Source organism: Buteo buteo, chromosome 8 (assembly GCF_964188355.1).
Source record: "Buteo buteo chromosome 8, bButBut1.hap1.1, whole genome shotgun sequence".
In the NCBI taxonomy this organism is placed as follows: domain Eukaryota; kingdom Metazoa; phylum Chordata; class Aves; order Accipitriformes; family Accipitridae; genus Buteo; species Buteo buteo.
The window spans coordinates 17,717,959-17,738,045 of NC_134178.1; the positions used below are offsets into that span (position 1 = coordinate 17,717,959).

At 41.1% G+C, this 20,087-nt stretch overlaps 2 protein-coding genes across 2 annotated transcripts; both read left to right on the plus strand.

Moving 5' to 3' along the window:
* Positions 1-970: 970 nt before the first annotated feature.
* On the plus strand, positions 971-3,422 carry LOC142034022 (claudin-8-like). The gene has a single exon (XM_075034729.1). It carries the CDS (start codon positions 1,298-1,300, stop codon positions 1,970-1,972), a length of 675 nt encoding a protein of 224 aa, XP_074890830.1. The 5' UTR covers positions 971-1,297; the 3' UTR covers positions 1,973-3,422.
* Positions 3,423-13,912: 10,490 nt separating this feature from the next.
* Positions 13,913-17,969, plus strand: LOC142034023 (claudin-8-like). Its single transcript, XM_075034730.1, is given in 3 exon segments — positions 13,913-14,685; positions 14,981-15,048; positions 15,051-17,969. Coding segments are annotated over 3 exon segments (699 nt in total). The 5' UTR covers positions 13,913-14,098; the 3' UTR covers positions 15,095-17,969.
* The last annotated feature ends 2,118 nt before the right edge of the window (positions 17,970-20,087 follow it).

Here is a 20,087-nt window from a genome sequence, read left to right on the forward strand (position 1 = left end):
CAGGCTGAATATTTCATGCATATATTTGTAGCCATATGAATTTGTAAAAAGAATCCACTGTTACATGGCTGGTTTTTTTCCTAGATTTTTGACTGTGATTTCTGTTGCTCTGACTTTCCCTAATTTCTTCACCTGACATTTTCCAGGATTGTCTGCTGGTCACATCACACAAGAGCTCTTGAATGAACAGTTCACCTGCTCTCCATACTTACTATGTTCAAACTTTTTTTTTAATTAAAATGCTGTTTTTCCAAAGTATTTGTTTGTACATGGATACCTCTAATAGGTCTTTACTTGGAGAGACGATGTTTTCCATTTCACTAGACTACATCATAGGGTAATTGCTGGGTTCACTTTTGCACAGGAAAACAATTTGCTACATATCTTAAATCACCATTCTGTAGACCTGATTGTGCAATCATTTAAGCATGTGGGTATCTCCAGAAGCCTGCCTATTCCCATAACACTCGGTAGAGCAACAGAAATGTATAAAGCTATAAATGTGTACAGGTATTAGCAGGATTGAGGTCTGTTAATTGTTCCTTCTACCTCTTAAACGGTCTTTTGCAGCTTTGATTATCCTCTGCAGAACTGTTTCAGGTTCAGAATTACTTTATCTTTATTCTTTTGATTTGTTTTTTTCCTTGATCCTGTCACTGCAGTACTCTCCTTCAAGCTTCAGAACAAAAGTACTTTTGGGAGCAGAGGCCCCGTGGCAGGGAGCACGGCTCTGCTTTCCTCCTGGCAGTTTGCCACCAAGCCGAGCTGAGGCAGAATATTCTTGCTTATTCAGTGCAATAGCTTCAGTAACAGCACCAGTGCATACCTAAGTCTCCCTATCGAGACCAGTCCATTTCCTTAGCACAGACAAACCTGTAGAGTTAAGCTAGAGTTAAGGGTAGGGCTTTCTTTTTTTATTATTTTTTAAATAAGAGACTTCAATGCAAAGCATTTTCCTCAGAAGGTGCATTTACCCTAAGTGGCTCTTGCTGGTTTACACACACCCTGTCCTTTCTCTTGCTTTGGAAAGTTGTTCCACTTGATTGCTCAGTTTGCCTCTTTGAGTCAGTGGTGGCAGGGGAATTATAAAGGCAATGAAGGAGCAGCCAAGTCCCAGGTAGTGTGTGCCAGATTTAAGCTGATTTAAAGTTGTGCAGACTGACTCTGAAACTTTCTTTGCACAAGGGACAACGACTTTCAGAAAAAGTTGCTTTTTTTTTTTTTTTTTTTGCCAGCAGTGTGCGCCTGGCTCAGGGAACCTGCTGAGGTGTGCTCACCTCCTTGTTTCAAAGGCAGCATGGTCGGCGGTGCTTTGCAGATTGCTGGGCTGCTTGTTGGTGGTATTGGCATGATTGGGACGTTTGCTGTCACAGGCATGCCTCAGTGGAGGGTGTCTGCCTTCATCGAGAACAACATCATCGTGTTTGAGACCATTTGGGAAGGCCTGTGGATGCACTGCATCAGGCAAGCCAACATCAGGATGCAGTGCAAGGTCTACGACTCCGTGCTGGCCCTCTCGCCGGACCTGCAGGCATCCAGAGGGCTGATGTGTGCTGGGTCAGTGCTCTCGTTCCTCGCTTTCATGGTTGCCATTATTGGGATGAAGTGCATGCAGTGCGCGCAGAGCAGCTGGCAAGCCAAGGGCTATATTATTCTGGTGGCCGGGCTCCTCTTCATCCTCTCGGGTGCCGTTGAGCTCATTCCAGTCTGCTGGGTTGCCAGCACCATCATCCGTGACTTCTACAACCCCATGGTCAATGTTGCACAGAAAAGGGAGCTTGGAGAGGCCCTCTACCTGGGCTGGGTATCTGCCTTCTGCCTCATTGCTGCTGGAGCCATATTCTGCTGCTTTTGCCGCTGCTGCGAGAAAACCAGGAGCTATGCATATTCCACACCAACCCACTACCCCACTCACAGCCAGCATTTGTACAGGAAGACTGAAAGCTCGTACTCCAAAAGTCAGTACGTCTAGGTGCCTCCTGCCTTCTCCTATTTTTGAAGCATTCAATTTGTCTGGATGGATTTCAGCTTCTGCACAAAGGGGCAGCTGGAAAGCTGCCTTTGCCTTCTGCCCTGTAACTGCTGCTGTTGGGGCTGCGTTTTGGAGCTGCAGTTAGCCTGAGTGGGCTCTGCTGTGGCTAATGCTGCAGCAAGGACAATTGTAATGCACGGAAAGGTGAATGTTTAATATTATTTTAACAGTAACTTGGAATAGCTTTTGGCTTGTGTGGCTCTGCTTTGGGTTGCATTTTATGTGTAAAACAGTAATAAAAGGCTTAAAGTTCCACTGTAATATGAAATTCTGGCCTGTTGCAAAGAAGTGGAGAGTTCAGTAGCTGGGTTTTGGTTTTTTTTCCTACCTGGGAAAGAGGCGATAAGAGTGAATAAGGATAAGACAATAATGGTTTAAAAGAACAGCATTCACTATGGGATTGTGTAGGTTTGTAAACTGTAGGTTTAATGGGAGGTTGCATGAAGAATTTATTCAGCAGAGGAAGGTAAGCTGAAATATATGAAAAATATCCCCTATTTCAGAGAATAAACATAGTTCTATGTTCATCCTAAATATCATCTTTTTGGTGAAAGTTAATATTCCTTTTGTAATCCATATAGGTCAAACTCATTCACATTCTTCTTTTTTAGAAGCAGCAGTATTCCTTTGCAAACTCTTCGTGGCTTACAATGTTTTGCAATATTTCACAGATCGCAAACACTGTGTTAGTTACTTGCCTCGGGACTCTGTGATAATATATATTTTTAAATAAGAGTCTTTTGTACAATCAGGCTGATATTTTTGCTGAGACCCGCTCACACCAGCATAGTTTATAGGCATAAAGAACATAAACAGTGATAGTATATTCTCATAGTTCACATTAAAACAAGCTAAACAATATTTTTAATAATAAGATCATGCACCCATGATAAGCAACAATGTAAAGAAACCAAGTCTACTGAAAAATAAATAGTTCCATACAAATTAATCTAATAAATTACCCAAATTAATCAATAGTGGTAATATTTTAATAGAATTTTGTAACCAATGATTAAGTGATAATTCCAGACCCACAGAAATCAATGGAATTTTGCCTTTGACTGAACTGGGAACAGAATTCAATTTGTGGTTTAATGGAAAGCAACATTCTTGTTCTAGACTTTGATTGACTTTTAAATATTTTATAGAAAGTTTATTATGTGATCTGTAGTTCTCTAGCAAATTCCTTGGACTATTACTAATTGAAAGTTTGGAAGCAAATTCTTCACTTCAGAAGATGCAACTCTGAACAAGCTAGAAGAAACCAAAATCTGCTCTGGAACTCTCTTCACAGTGTTTGTAAGATACATAGTAAGATGTGCTTGATTATGTAATTTTATTTTTCTTCCTTACTTTTAAGCAAATTATTTCTATATATGTATATATGTAACGTGCATGACCTTTCTGTAATATAGCAGTATGTGGCTGTATTTCCCCTGTATTCCTTCATTAATGTTTATGCACCAGCTCAGTCTCTTTTTGGGTGGAAGAGAGTGGAGGAGAAAACCTGTTGTTCGTGGCATTTTATGAATATCCTACACAGAATTCATAGCTAGACACCAGGTTTTATAACAGTGTCTATAATAAAGTCACCTGCCTAGTTCAACCCTCTAAAAGGCAGGTACAAGATATTACTCAGAAAACTACATGTATATGTACTAGTGCATTGTAGTTATCTCTGCTGTCAAAACACAGAGTGACTCATACTGTATTCTACAGGTCTGAGGCAAGCCCCAGTGAAAAGTGAGATAAGCCTGACATCTCTGAAAAAGCCTGTGTACATTGAACACTACAGCTACATTGGATAGTATTGTCTGTTCCTGGTAAAGCACACACTGATCTACTTGTACAAACAAAAGAAGATACAAGAAGACTATAAAAAATCTTCCAAAACTATCCACAGGACTAACAGGAACACAAATCCAATGGACTGTGAATGGGACCCTGAATTTTTTGAAAATGTCCCTTAGAGATCCAGTATATGCTGCAAACAGTTCACCTTATTGTAAGATATACATATTCCCACTTAAGAGCCTCCCGTGCACAGCCAGCCATTTCCTTTAATTGTATCTCACTCATATACTGTATCTTCAAGGGAACTAAAATGAAAGCTTCCATTTTAAACAGAACGGGGGTCCCCAGGTTTGTGCATTAAATAAACACTCAGTCGTCTGAGCAGAGGGTCCCATCTAGGGGTGTATATCCAAGCACAAAACAACTGCCTGAAGCAATAAACTTTCAAATATTGTATCCTGTAATTTAGAACTAATTTTTGTGCTTACAGACAAGAGACATTATTTGGGAAATAAGCAGTATTGCCTCCGTAAATGAAACCAAGGGTGTCTAGCTTGTTCCCCTTTGCCCTGCACTTTGAGTGCTTGTCTGCATTCCTGCAACGTAAAATGGATGTGGAGCCTTTCCAGGTCCACCTGGTGCCCTCTGTGCTGTGTAAATGAATAAACAACTGGCAAGTCAGAGGAGAGTAATGCTTGTTTAACTCAGATGAGTGAAGGTTCAAGATTTCTACCATTGCTCCGTTATTGAGCAACTGGGCTTTCCTTTATAATGTGCCTCTTCTGAAATTCTCCCACTGCTGCTGCAACTGTTGTGGAGGTCTAGAGTGTAGAGCTGCCACTGGCATTACTAGGCACTGCTCTCATTAGAGCTAGACAGTGAGGTGGTAAACATATGGGTGGCAGCAAAGCTGCAGTTTCAGGAGCTGATTTGTGCAGGCAAGGCAGAGCCATAACAGAGCCTGAGTGTGTGTGAGCTCCTGTTTTGCAATTTTATATGCGAATGAATCATCTGACACATGAGGTTATCACACGTCTGCAAATCCAGTAAGGTCAGCTGCATATAATGGATTTGTCTGTGTCTTTAAGGTGCAGTCCTGAACAGGTCTTGTACTCCCCCGTGTTTTTGAATATACATGGTGCCTATATGTGAGAGTTTATCTGTAGGCTGCTTGCTTTCTGTTCAGCTCTCAAACATCACTGGTAAAGAATAATAGAAAATGGAGCAGGGACAGATTAGGAGAGGTCATATCTTGGGCCTCACAGCCAGGAAGGCTCATTACTGAAATACAAGAATGGCCTTACTGTGTCAGGCTGGAGATGTATGGAGATCTGCTGCTGCCACTGTCAGCGGCAGGTGCCTACAGAACGGCAGGAGACCAGGGCCAGTGGACAGTTGTGCTTGGAGGTACTGTCCCCGCTTCCAGCCTCCTGTACTCAGGGTATCTTTGTGCTTAACAAATCAGCAGGCTTGTTGGTGATTTCAGCCCATCACCAAGGGTCATACTCTGACCCCACACAGTGGATATAGTGGGTTTGCTGAGCATAAGGCATGATGCCCATCTCTCCTTTCCTGCTGAGCTGGAAGAAGGGCAGTGCTGGGTAACTCCAGCCCTGTGAGGGTCCAGTACTTACAGTCCTGACACAGGCATGTCCACTACCCCAGTCTTGCCTTGCAGAGCAGGGTTGAGCCCCTGAACTGAGCCCCTCAACAAACACCCACCTCCGTTCTGCATTTCGTATGCTTCTAGCCTTTGTACTTTGCCTGTGACTCTACCACAGATCAAGCCCTAGGCAGCAAAGCAAGCTGAGCCTTTCTAACCACGCTGCCTCCCCACTCATCCCACTGCCCCGTGGAGCTGATGGCCACAATACTTTCCTGCAAAGTCTCAGCAAGGAACCAACACCTAAGGGATGTAGGCCATTGGCAGTCCTAAATATGTGTTGCTTGAGAAATTAGGAAAAGGCTGATGCCAACTAGTTTACCTGGGTACCGTCAAGAGTCCCATCAGCACCACCAGTTCCTTTCACTAGTGGGAGGTCATCCATGTAGGGCCAAAGAGGACAAATAGGAGAAGATACTGTGAGTGGAGTTCACTCCAGAAAAGGTGATATCCATTAACTACTCCCTTCGTCTTCTCAATGAACAAATACGCTAAAATTTTTCCTGAGAGATGTTTGTGCAATAAAATCTTCCAGGGGTGGCTACTCTGCAATGTCCTTAGCAATCTATCCCAGTACTTAATTATAATTTTCATTAAAAAAGGTTTTCATGAAGCTTAAACTAAATCTCCCACTGCAGGCTAAGGCTGCTCCATTATTTCTTGTCCCATCAGCAGCAGGCATAGAAAACAGGCTACTGCTTTCCTTTAAAGCAGAGAGCCTTTTCCATATTTCAAGACTGTTACATTCTGACCTCTTGAACCTCTCTTGCTTAGCTTAATCATCTCTAATTCTTTCCTCACTGGTATACTTGTTAAATTTCTTCCCGTACTTGTTTACCTCCTCTGGCTGTTTTTGGCTGCTCCACCTCTTTCTTTAAGTTTGATGCCCAAAACTGGAGAAAGAATCCCAGAGGAAGCCTCACCACTGCTGAATACAACCACCATCACACTGAATATACTTATTGCAGGTTGTCATAGCATGGGGTAAATGATTCACGAAACCAAGCAAATACCTTCTTTGAATATGTCAAACACATTGCATTTCTATTATTTCAGGTCTCAAGATCAAACTTTCCTGCACTGTGGGACTTAATCATTGACAGTACAATAACCAACGGGGTGTCTAATGCAAATTTCCTTGCTGCAGTTCCTCCTTTATTGCTAGATCTCTGAGGGTACTACGATGAGACCCCAGAGAAATCCTTGGCTCCAACAGTAGCAGAAATCAATGTCTAGAAATAGGAACATGACAGTTTTCTTCCAATATATCCTTTTGTTACTGTACTCACTCATAGATTCTGCATCCACATTACATTATTTTTACTCTTCTCCATCCCTTCAATGTCTCTGTTAATTTCCCACTGCTGTCTCAGATGCTTTAATAAGGTCCAAATGGATTAGAGTTTCTCAACTTTTATTTTCTATAAAATGTTACCAAACAAAAAATGAATCTGTTTTTGCTAAGTCCATGCTGCATTTTATTTAACCTTCCATTTACTTCTAGGTATTTATTCCTTTCTTCATAATGGATTTTAAATCATCTTATACTATTAGATTCTGACTAATGGGTTTCTAGTTGTGCACAGGGTTTTCCACCTCCCTCCTCATTCCCTTACTTTCATTGTTCTCCAGGCACACAGTATCACTCCCAATGTGACACATACGCTAACAGTCCTTGTTACAAGATTTGGAAGTGCACGTGCTGAATTTCCTACAGTAGAAATTACTCTCGTTCTTCAGTTTGTACTCACAAAGATTTGGAGTTTTTTATCTACCTTGGATCAAGTCTTGTAGTTCTGTCATGCTCTCCTTCTATATCCTTGTTGTTACTCAAATTCAAAGTAGAGGAGGGCTAACTACCTTTCTCAGACTCATACTCACAGCCTAGTATGCCTCTTCCCTTGCCGTTCTGTATTATTTGTATGCCTCTAGCACCTTTTATTATTCTATTTTTTGAAAAGCCTAATTTGGATTGACTTTTATTGAGCCTCATTTTCCCCTTAAATTTTCTGACCTCTTAGATGTATTTTCTTTGAAGGTTTGTTACCTTTTCTGTTCTTCTACCACATACCTTCTCTGTGGAGTTATTAATCCAGTTGAGTATCAACCTACAAGTCTCTCCTTTCCTTCCCCATGGGACTCACATTCCAGACACTTCCTAAGGAATTTTTAAGCCTCATCCACATTCACATCCCTAAGCTGTTCAGTTTAATTAATAAAGAATAACATGATTAGGATCAGAGGAGTTGTTCTCCCTCAGTTCTCCAGGCACTTTCACCTCATTGGCAATGGTCTTCTACAGAGATACAGATCCCCTTATCTTAATGATCCTTCACATACCATTTCCTGCCTCAGGATGTGAGCCCTGTTCCATTCCAACCCAAAAGCATCAGATTTGCTGACTCCTTTCCCACCTCCATTTTATACTTGTTTTTAAGTCAGTTTGCACATATCAGACTGTTTTCTATCTTTTTTTCCTTTCCCTTCCCTAACATCCAGCCCATTAGCTCCCACCACGTGGTTGGTAGAAATAGTTATTAGACATTCCTCCTTCTGAAGTATTGCACTCTGTGCTAAACTACACATTTCAGATCTGGAATGAAAGCATCTACTGCTTGATCATGGACAAAGAAGTTCAAATTTTGACTGGCTAGATAGTATGCTGCAATTAGGAACAGCACTGGACTGTCCCTGAGGGGAAGCAGTGTGCCCACACTGGTGAATCATTTGTGCCCTTGCAGGCTATGGGCTGTCACTGTGCAGAGACACATCAGCCCCCAAACTACAGTGACAGTGGCGCATCCTTGGGGCTGCTATGATTCACGATGCTGGAGAGGGTGTTCTGAGAGCAAGTGACAAAAATTAATTGCTTCCTGCAAAACACTCCTGCTTTGGTCTCTGTGCCAGCACAAATCCAAAGTGATTTATGACTTCCAGGAAGAGGTTCTTTTGTGTAAGTGCAGGAACAGCTGGTTGGCTGGGCAGGGCTTCCCCTCTCCTCCGCGTCTTCTCTCCCTCTGTTTGAAGGGGAACTGAGGTAAATTGGGAGATGAACTCCGCCAGCTACATAGGCCCAATGGGCAGGGGCTATGCTGCTGCTTCCCAGGGGACACCCAGCTTGCCAGCTGGGGAAAGTCAGCCAGGGTGTCCCAGGGAAGAGGTGAATCCCAGTCCTAAGGAGAGAGGAGTAATGGAACATCCTGGCCGGAAGCACAGAGGTTTGATAAAGGACTCTGGATTTGGGTACAGAGAGAAAGGTGAGAATCTGGGGGTAGAGGGTGACCCTGGTGTGTGCTGAGATGACAGGTTTAGGGGTGTCATTGAGGGTAGTGGTGGTGGACCTCACGCTGCTAGGGTTTATTCTGGAGTTGGAAATGAAGAGTGTAGTTAGTTACATTCAGGAGGTGGGGGTTGGGAGAGGACAAGAAGTGAGTGGGACAGGACTGGACAGGGAGGAGCCCAAATTATAACTGAGAAAGATGGGAAAAAACCCTCTTCTTCAAAGTTCGAGACTTCCTTGTTTAGTTACCTGCACTGCTTGATTACTGGAAAGCTAGTTCAAGGGTGTATTGTTATGCTGTGCTCCAAAAGCAATCTTTCTTGGGATTCTGAGCCTAAGAACTTGTTTCTAACAGTATCAGGTAGTCTAATAAAAGCTATTACCTCCTTCTACAAACCTTGTCTCTCATCTATCTTTAGGCCACCACTGCCACAATATACCTTCTCCTCCTCTTTTATTCCATCATAGTAAATCATGTAAATAAAGGAGTTCCCCTGTGCTTCATCCAGTAATAGCCTAACTGTATACCCTGCTGCTAACTCTTATGAAAGCAATCAATACTGCCTTGGGAATTTGCCACTGTTACACTTCCAACAGCTTAATGTGAGCTGCACAATCAAATTCCCCCATGTATTTTCTAAAGGAATGCTTTGAGGTCCTGTCATTAAACAGCAAAGTAAGATAGCATATTTTCTGGCAGGTTCTATTTCTGTCAGGATGGCTGCTCCCTGTGTGCAAGGTATTGAGGTGACAAATACCTTGTAAAAGCCTGAAGCAGTTTAGATGGATTAAATACTCAAAGGAGTATTTAATATTTTATTACTGTAGGGTTTTATTACACTAAACTCGAGTTCATTCACAGTGTCCAGGAGACAGGCTTCCTCAGACATGGAATATCATTAAGAGTTTGGCAGTTTTGTCAGGCTGTGAATTTCAGGCATGCTGAGGAAGAAGGTGGAAGATAAATATTAGTTCTTTTCAATTCAACTGTCAGTCATGGGTTGCCTCAAAGCTAGAGTTAGAGGTCAGCACCCAAGTACAGTGCCTATCATGTGGCTGGGGGAAATCCTTCTCTAAGCTACACTGAGCAGATGTTCCTCTCATTCCAAAATGTGCCACGCTTGAAGAGAGGGGGAAGGAGATGTGCCTTCATCTTTTAAGATATGTGCAAGCAGCAGTATTAAAGTTAGCACAAATAAAAAGGCCTCTGTTGGCTTCAGTCCATTTTCTCCTGAATTAAAACAGAAACAAAGTAACCTTTTGCTTCACCAATAGGCTCAAAATACAGTAGTCAATCAAAATACCATAGAAAGTAATGGAACCATTAACTCAACTTCATTGACCAGACCTTGTAAATAGTTGAAAACAAAGTGGTTAGCCCAGCATGTAATGAATGGACTAGTGGAAGCCACAAGTAGGGAAGAACTGATGCCATTCACACGTGTTTCCAAAACAAATGATCTGCAGACAATCCTAACCCTATCTGTTGTATGCTTAAAGCAAATTTTACGTGTAGAGAATGATCTAGGTCTACCTAGGTCCCCAGAGCCTCTGCCCAAGGGGACAGCATGCAGAGTGACTGCAGAGCCACAGCCTGCTGCACTCCACATTGCCAGACTTTGCAGGTGGTTAGGCAGCTCTGCAGCCTTACTGGAAAACTGCAGCCTCTGGGACATTAAGAGACTTAACCGTAACTCTTAGTAATCTAAAGTGTGCTTTTGATAAGTCTGCATATTTGCCTGTTCCAAAAATGTTACAGAACCTTAAATTTAACTCATTAGCCTGTAGCATAACTAGCCTACCTGTTCTCAACGAGAGCTCATAATGAACTATGTACATTATAGTTGTACATTTGTACAAGATTAAAGTGTATTTGTCTATATACAGGTGCATGTATATGTATAAGGACTCTAAAATTCCATGTACATAGAAGATATACAAAGAGGAATGAAACTGCTTTCTGGGAGGCAATTAAGTCTTTACATTATTGATGCCTGTAATTAATTAAGCACTGGGGATCATTGACAGGTTCTGTTAATCATATGGACTGGAGATGCTCTACTCCCCCTTTTGAAGGGGCATCAACTTTTAAAAAGCTAGATGGGGAACAGAGGATAATGCCCCAGGAAAAGATTCAAATGAACATCCTGATTTGAAGGGAAGAGAAAATGTAAATCTGAACAGAGCTCAAGGTAAAGATTAGGTGTAATATGGTGCTTCTTCAGTTGCTGATTTTCCTCTTTGAAGGCAAATTTTGGGGTGGACATCTTTGCATAACAACTTATATTCTCATCTTGAGGCAGGTAATCATCCAAATAGCATAACAGATGGATGATACACAGAATGAGGTGACTTCTAAAGTCTAGTCAGGTGTAAATTTGATTTTCCTTTTATTTCTTCTCACCTGACACTAAAGCCATTGTATCTGCTATGCCCACCATGTAAGCATGTATTTAATTTCTACTTTAAGAGCTGTCTGATGCTGAGTGATTTTGAAGTAACTCAGTCAACTAAGCATTTCTTTCTGAGAGGTGAGGGGAGCATTTAAATGGAAGTAGAGTTCTCTAGGGTATACAAGGGCATAAGAGCTCCCTCCAGGCTGATTCAAACATAGGAGTCTTCTGCAAAAGATAATTCTTCCAGTGATTAGCAAAGCCAGGGGTTCATTGGCATTTAAGAGGTTGATGAGATTTTCCAGTCCTCATGAGTTTCCAAGATGCTGGTAGTGTTTCTTGATTTATTTTTTTTTTCCAGCCTGTGCCCTGTAGCTCATTTTTATTTCTGAAATTTATCTTCCAGTTTCAAAACTGCCATTTATCGGTTTTCCTTTCCTGCTTCCTTCCCCTCAGGTTTCAATAACAAGAACCATCCTGCCAGTGGACAGGACATGCAGCAGTGTAGCCTGGATGTTCCTCTCTTACGCCTACATCTACACTGGATGTCACTCACCATAGGTACTACTTCCAATTAGAGATCAAAAAACCACTCAACCATTTAGCACTCTCTGGATCTATTGCTACACAATCAGCATATGATGTATTTTAATAGTATTTCTGCGAGCAGCTAATCTTCTATACAAACCTTGCCCTGGCTGTCACAGAGTGTAATTTTATGCATGACCTCAATGGCTGACCCTCCCAGAGTCGTGTAAGGAAAAATGATTTTGGGACAATCCTACTAGATAAGGTAGTCAGACAAACAGATTCAGGGCATTAGGCATGGTCTGTTCTCCAGCCGTGTATACTGTCAAAAGCTGGCTGCCTGAAAATGTTGCACAAAGAGTTTTTCTGTTGAAAAAATGACATTTAAATGCTAGTTTTGAGAGGGCTTTGCCATAATAAGTTGATTTCTTTTTTGAAGTTAAAATAACAAATCAAAAACCAGTTTTGAGAATTCAGAGGTAAAAAAGTCCTACAAGATGAATGGAGACTGTACTCAAGTTAAATAGTACAGGTCTTGTGTGCAGTCTTCTTCTAAGGGAACAGTCTCCTGCCAGAGAAAGGAGTTTCTTTTAGGCAGGTAACCATCTATGACTTCTGATTTCATCTCTACACCTCCTTCTTTGTGGCATCTAGCAAAGTGCCTTAACTTTTCAGCATCATGGCATTCTTTTTTTATGTCTGCAGAAGAGTGATGTAATATTCATCTCTCTGTAAGAACAAATCTGATAATGTATTTAGTTTCTAAAGGTTACATTTCACATCTTAGCTGAAGACATTTTTTCTCTCTAGATTCCTGCTGGCAGACTTGAAGGCAAAAATGAATTGCTCAGATCCCTTGGGAGTATTTTCCGCATGGACATGTAACATTATACTATATATCTTGCATTATCTGGCACTCCTTCCTTGCAGTTAGTAACTCTAGGAAGGAAGGGATTTTGTGGGTTGTGAGTGGTTTAGATGGGCAATTCACTTTTCATGGGTTTTAGCGTTTACTTTGAATATGTTGTGTAGGCACCTAAGGCTGTAACTAAATTAATACCATCAAAGGCAATGTCTGATATTTCCAAACACACAGAGCCCACAACACTACAACCCACAAGTGACTGAAGAATACATCTTTCTTTGACAGCACTTCTAGAGGTCTTCATCGTCTTTAGTGGGCCAATGTTTTTTTTTTTACTAGCTCCATTGGTTCAAAGAGCTGGAGTAACCAGAAACGCATCAATTTCAACAACACCCATGAGTTGTCATCATATACTATTATCTCAAGGTAGGGAGAAGAAAGTAAAAAAAGCATAGTGCAGCAGTTATTCCTAACTTGCCCAAGGCAAATCAGACTTTGGCGTGCTTTTTTGTCCGGGCTTGTAGCTATCTGTGCAGGCTGAGATACGTGCTTGTGGGAGGGATCTCTGACTTCTTTCAAGGTGCATTGTACACTGAAAGAAAAGCTTATCCTTTTCATATTAGACAATTACCCCCAAACCCTCCTAATGTTACCGGGAGAAGATTATTAATATGGAACATAATGACAACACTACCCTTCTAATGGGGAGAGAGTCTCATAGAGGATTATTTCCTAACAGTGACCTCACTTGTGGATTCAAAAGCAGAAGATGTGAAACTCTGCCAGCTATTTTCTTTGTCGTCCTTGTGAATTATGCAGCTGGTAGAGTAAAGCTTTGATGTTGATTGGAATACTTGACTTTCCTGTACCTGTCTAATATCATGATTATACTTTTGTATTTGATCAAAATGAGGAATCTACATTAAAGAGCTACACCAAGTACCTCCTAGCTTGATTTAAAAAAAAAAATCAGATGTTTTCCCAGGGCTGTAGCACTTAGAAAGTAAGTCCCACTCCAAGTCCAAGTTTAGCTTTTGTCATAAGAACAACTGTAATAGCGTATTTTACATAATATTTTAACAGATAGAAGTGCAGACTTTCTGTACTAGATTTCAACATAGCTGCGATCTTGTAGTTAAGAAGTTATTAGCCCTGCAATTAGGTACCTTTAATTGAATCCCTGACACTTAATTATAGCATGACTACAGACAGACTATGAGAAGCAGTAAAATCAACTATGACACACACCTCCTAGTTTCCCATTGGCTGGAAACTTGTTAGGCTTGATGGGTAGGCGCTGTAGTCAGAGAGGATTTCAAAGCAAATAAATAGCAAGTCCTTCTAGCCAGTCAGAAATGGATTTCCACCTGTCTGAACCTCAGGCTGGAGTGAGCTGCTTTTAAAAAAAAAACCCAACAACTTGCTGTATGAGGAGACTACTGGAGAAAATATTCCCTCTCATACTTTATATTTCTTCTATGAAAAAGTGATTTTGGAAGACTTTCTAGGCCACCTCGCTTGAGGTGTCTTTTTCAGAAGAAGCATGGCTTGCTGTGTGTTACAAATCACTGGTCTAATATTTGGAGGTGTTGGCATGGTCGGGACTTTGGCAGCCACAGTTATGCCGCAGTGGAGAGTTTCTGCCTACATTGATGGCAACATCGTGGTGTTTGAGACCATCTGGGAAGGACTGTGGATGGACTGCATAAGTCAGCTGGGCATCAGGCTGCAGTGCAAATTCTACGACTCTGTCCTGGCTCTCCCCCCACCCTTGGAGGCGTTCAGAGCCCTCATGTGCATTGCAGTGGTCCTGTCAATCATTTCCTTTTTGATGGCCATTGTTGGTGTGAAGTACACTCACAGGACCAAGGAGGATGCCCAGGGCATCAGTATCTTTATACTGGCAGCTGGAGTTGCCTTTCTCCTGACGGGCATCCTCGTTCTCATCCCTGTGTCCTGGACTGGAGGTAGCATCATTCACGACTTCTATGATCCAAAAGTTCCTGTGCCACTGAAACGAGAGCTAGGAGCTGCTCTCTATGTAGGCTGGGTGAGCACTGCACTTCTCATCGCTGCAGGAGCAATGTACTGTAGCTTCTGGTGCTGGGCTGATACATCCTCAAAATCCAGGTATCCGTCACTTTCCTGTCACAGGTTGCACAAACCTGACTTTGCAGGAGGGCCGTCCCTAAGTGTGCATGCCTATGTGTAGTTGCTACATGTGATCTTTCTGCTTAGCATGTCGATATGTTCCGATTGACTTCAGTGTCTTATTAAACTCTGCATCTGTAATGGAGGAACAGTTTTGTTCATTTGCTATTTACTATTGACATACATATCTGCTCTCTAACATGCTTACAGGAAATGTTATTATGTGGGCATTATGTTTGAGCACAGTCAGAAGAAAAATCTCACCATTTTACAGGAATGAAGAATGGTATAGGAACAGCAGCAGCCAAGAGTCTCTCAGAGAAGATGAACAGCATATGGTTGGGCTGGAAGGCAGCTGCTGTGCAATAGCACCATTGCCCTCCCCTAACCCATGATGTGCAAAGAGAGCAGGGCATTTTACTCTAAGGTAAAGTCTTCATAGGGACTGCTCTAGGACAGTGTTGAGAAGCATGGAGTTGGCAGCATGGCTGAAGCAGCTGCTGAATGAATGGAGAAACCCCCAGCACTCTGACTTCCAATATTGGCACACAAATGTTCATGCTCTCCCATCAGAAGCCTCTATGATTGACTATGGATTTCACTGATGCTTGTGGAATTGATGTATCCTTCTTACCTCTTCTGCAGGGCACAGAATCCAGCTCATGGAATAATAAAATTTTTAATCACTTCACCAGACTTTGTATTACATTTCCGTTGCTTGCTACCTCTCATTTTTTATGACTTCTCCTGTTTTACAGGTAGCACCTCCTCTTGTATGAAATTCAGGACAGACCATCTGTCTTTATGCACTTTAAAGCACCGTGCTAATGTAAAGTATAAGTAACCAAGCCAGGCAATGTAAATGTGTAATCCCCACTTGCCCGTTGGAGGATCAAGAGTTCCTGCCTACATCTTCCATCACACCCACAAAAGCCAAGCCCTGATGTTGTTCTGACTGGTTTGTGTTCACAAGATTTATTTGAAAATGTAGACTGAGCAGCCTTATGCCTGTCTGTCCTTTGTGCAGAATTCAACAGTATTTGCAGCTGTGCTTTTTTTTTTTCACAGCTGAAAACTTGGAACTTGCTTTTGACAGCGTCCGTGTCACAACATTGATAAGTGACCAGTTCAAAACATTCTTTCCAGTTCTTTACACAGTAGTAATGGATAGTATCATTTCATTGATAATTTCGTGACACAGGTACTCAGTTTGATCCTTTTCTGTGTCTGCGACCGGTATCTGAAAAAAAGGGTGTAATGACTTTTTGTGTTGAGCAGAACAATGCCTCTATGTATTCATTTGACTGTTCAATCTGAAGCAGAACATGGAAAGCTGCATTTAATTAAACAAGCCTTTTATTGACTTCAGATGAACCTAAACAAAACAGTGCCGTTGAACACAGGTATTCATTGCATATATTAACTAATGTGCATTTACATTTAAGAGAACCAGCTCAGATCTTTTAGTGGGAATTTTCTAGTCACCAGAAAACAGGTTTAATGCATCCGGCTCATCACTTAAGCAGTCAAATCAGCACTTATTAATTGCAGATGAGCCTTTAAGAGAACATTTGTAAGTAGGTTTTCTAGTACTAAAACATTTTTTTTATGTTGTCTTATAGCTGCCAATGTCTGTCACAGCAGCTGTCATTGGGTCAGACAACACATTTCACTGGAGTCATTCTGTTGACTTTGGTAATAATTTATACTACCATGAGGACCTTCACCTATTATTTTATTGTATTTATGTCCTATAATACATATTTTGTTTAATAAGGAACTATTTGGTGAGTAAGCTAGAATTGCATTTTTGGGGTTTATTCAGATACGACATTTGTGATTAACGAAGCAGAGGATGAAGACATTTGCAATGCAAACATGATACATATTTATATGTAGGTAATGGATCTAAATGATGATGTATTCAGTGTAATGCAACTTTATGCAGATGTAAGTGCTGAAGAAGTAAGTGCAATTTTCTATAACATTAATTAAAGGATCCTGAAAGCTTTCAATATCAGTGGTTTCATCTAGAAATCAAATTTGAACTGGGTGTGCCATTTACACTAGTAACTTTATTTTCAAAGAGTTAAAAGATAAAACTGCTTTATTTGAGCATTTAACATTCATTGGAAAGAAAACCTAAGCTCTTTACATCTAACATTAACACCTGATGGCTGCATATTGCTCCATTTCTCTCTTTTACCAGTTGATCAAAAGATGAGCTCAAACAAAATCTCTAAGCTCAGACAACCTTGTGCTTGCATGTGGGTTTGGAATCTGACCTTGATTCCAAATGTACAGCTAGGCTGGGCTGCTGTTTGGATGTCTGAGGTTTTACTGACACAAACAACAATTTCTGGTGATGTGATTTAGCACTTATAGACTCACCCAAATATGTTTAAGAGTCTGTGACATTAAAATTTCTGAATTTGTTGCAGGAACAAATTTCTCATAAGAAGCTAATCTGTAAGAGATGTAACACAGTGATTAACCTTCTCCCTTTGAACAGAACAGAAATTCCCTTATTGTGGATTCTGATGGGGAAAACCCCATAAAGATGATTACTAGACATTTTACCTCTGTATGCAAGGAATGCATTTGGCTGAGTAAACTGTATGGGTACATTTGCATCTGCTAAGGGAGACAGGTTTTTTTCTTCTTCCTTTTCCCCTATTCAAAACCTGTGGTGCTCAGAACTGACTAGTTGGGAGCTGCAGTTTGGAGGTATGAGTAAGAAAAGGAAGTTTTAAGGGCTTTAAAGAAAAACTGCGGTTGAGCTTTGAAATTAAACTGCTGCTGTTCATGAGTTTTCTGAGGGTAACAGGAAGAGCTTGGCTTGAGGGGAGTGATGGAGGAGCTTGCACAGATCTCTAGTGCCCAAGTCTGCACCTTCTACCCTCCGTCTGCTGCTCCAGGAGACCTCCTGCCCCTTCTGGGTTATATCCAGCCAGACCCCGTCTCAGGTAACCCCAAGTGTCTAAGGTGACTCTTGAAGTTTATTTAGGTGGCTGAACATGTCCTTCCCAAGTGAGACAGGTGAGGAGAGGATGCTCAGGAACACAGGTAATGAGGCAAAGACATTAGGGAAAGGGCCACCTCTTCACTCCAGGGCACAGGAGGGCTGTGGAAACAGAGCATTGGTTACACGCTACATGATGGAGGACCAAGAGGAAGCAGGGTGTGAATAATCGCTCTTGACCAGACTTTTATCTCAGAAGAAAAGGCCTAGCATGTGGGTGTCATTTGATGTGCGTGGGCCAGGGATTATTAAAATGTTGTGTCAGGTTTTTGTGTACTGAAGCTCTGCTTTCATTGAGGAGTGGAGGCAGTAAACTTGCTTTAGTGATGTTATGTTCACATTAAACTTCAGGCCTGCTGTATTTGTTAATAACAGCTGATTAAATATTATGGTTAAATATCTAGTTTAATATCCTGATGCTATCACATACTTTAATATTTTGTGATTGCAGGACAAAATTACTTTGGAAATAAATGTGAATAGCTGAGATTCTGCTATGTATTTGAAATAAATGTATGAACCCTTCAGGTTTTTTTTTTACCATTGTATCACTGTTTCTTTTTTATACTAAAGTGAATGAATGTATTTCCCCATTGCCAGGGAAAGACAGCTTCAGTATTTTTATAATGTCCTTTCCTGATTCAGTCTTGGTTTTTACATTATGCTTTGGGTTTGCTAGATAATAAACAAAGTGGGTCTGATTCCGTGGGAAACAAAATACACAAAACTGATTTAGTGCTGACTACCAAGACTTGCTTATAAGAAGTTTCCTGAAGCAAATTGATATTTCAAAAGCTGGTCCCAAAATGTATATTCATCTCTGAGATGAAAAGAAAAGATTCTGGAGCAAATAATCCACCACTAAGATACAGCCAAGGGAATATATTTATGCCAAAAATGACAGCTTAGCAAAATATTTCATTATAACAGAAACATGAATCAGACAGGTTTTGAGACAAATAAATACATGCAGTCATCAGTCCTGATATGCAGAGACAATGATCTGTGTGAAGGACATGAAGACTAAATGGGTTTATGTTAAAAAATGTTACAACTCTCCTGAAAATCAGTGTGAGGACTCACAAAGTCAGAAATGGGAGCTTGATTGTGTCCTTCTGATTGACGGTAACCACCCTTTTGGAAAAAGCACAAGAGATCTTTTCAGGGAAGTCCTACGTCATCTTTGAAAACTGGGACAGAGCTAACCCACCAAATAAACAATTCCTTTCCTTTGTATCTGGTATGGAAATGCTCTCTGACTTACTTACACGCTTTGCTGATTTAAGTCTCAGAGTCTAAGACTAACTTGACATTTTATGGCTACTTGAAGAAACAAAGAGCAAAAGAAAACAAGAAATACCCTGATAAGGGTAGGACATTTTCAGCTGAAAAGGTCTGTGTCAGTGCTTCTTGTGTTCAGTTGCCACTCGCAGAAAATGTTCCAGCTGTCAATGAAGACAAACAAAAAATATTCAAAAGCACAAAGATTTTGTTTTTAGCAACATCAAGGAACAGAACCGGCTAGGGAAAGGGTTGTGACAGCGGTATTAACAAGCCATGTACACCTGCAGAGTCAGCGTCAGAGAGTTTGTTCAATTCCAGAGATCAGAATGGATTGAAGCCAGTGTGTCCTCAGTGACAATACAACCAATTGCATAATTTTTAAAACAATTAAAGGAAAAAGAGAAAATACTATATTGAATTCAGCTGTTTGTACCAGAAGAAAAGCAGAACACAAAAGGTTACCTGAGATTCTCATCCCTACACTTCCAGCCCTTTAAAAATGAAAGTGAGCTAATTTTACCATTAGACTTTTTATTCTTTTATCTAGTCATTTGCCTGTCCCTCCAAAAAGGCTTCTCACTTGAATGTGTCATCACCTGAGCAGTGTGAAATTTTGAGGCATTATAGGAAAGTAAACTTTACTGTGCTTTAACTTTCTGTTACCAGCCAGTTCAAGCAGTGAGCCCAACAGTGTGCGTGTGCTGATGCAGAGACTGTATCAAAGTGACACTGCTCTTCAAAGTGCCTCCTTCATGTGCGCCTTACAAACCAGAGCAAATCTTGCTGGTAAGATGAGTTTTAAGAAGAGGTGTCATTTTAATCAAGGATTGTGGATCTGTCTGTTATCCAGGAGCACTCACTGTTTGAGTTGTAATGATTGCTGCAGTGACAAGGGAAGCAAAGCTAGAGAATCTGGATGCAGCTCTCTGCTCTAAGGAGGGAACTGACGGAATTGCCCCAAGATGTTTGAACTAGTTATCATTCATCCTAATGCATGTACACTTCCCTTGCCCCAATAATGTCCAAGCAAACACTACCTGTGTATCAATCACTAAAGATGAATTTATCATGCAGT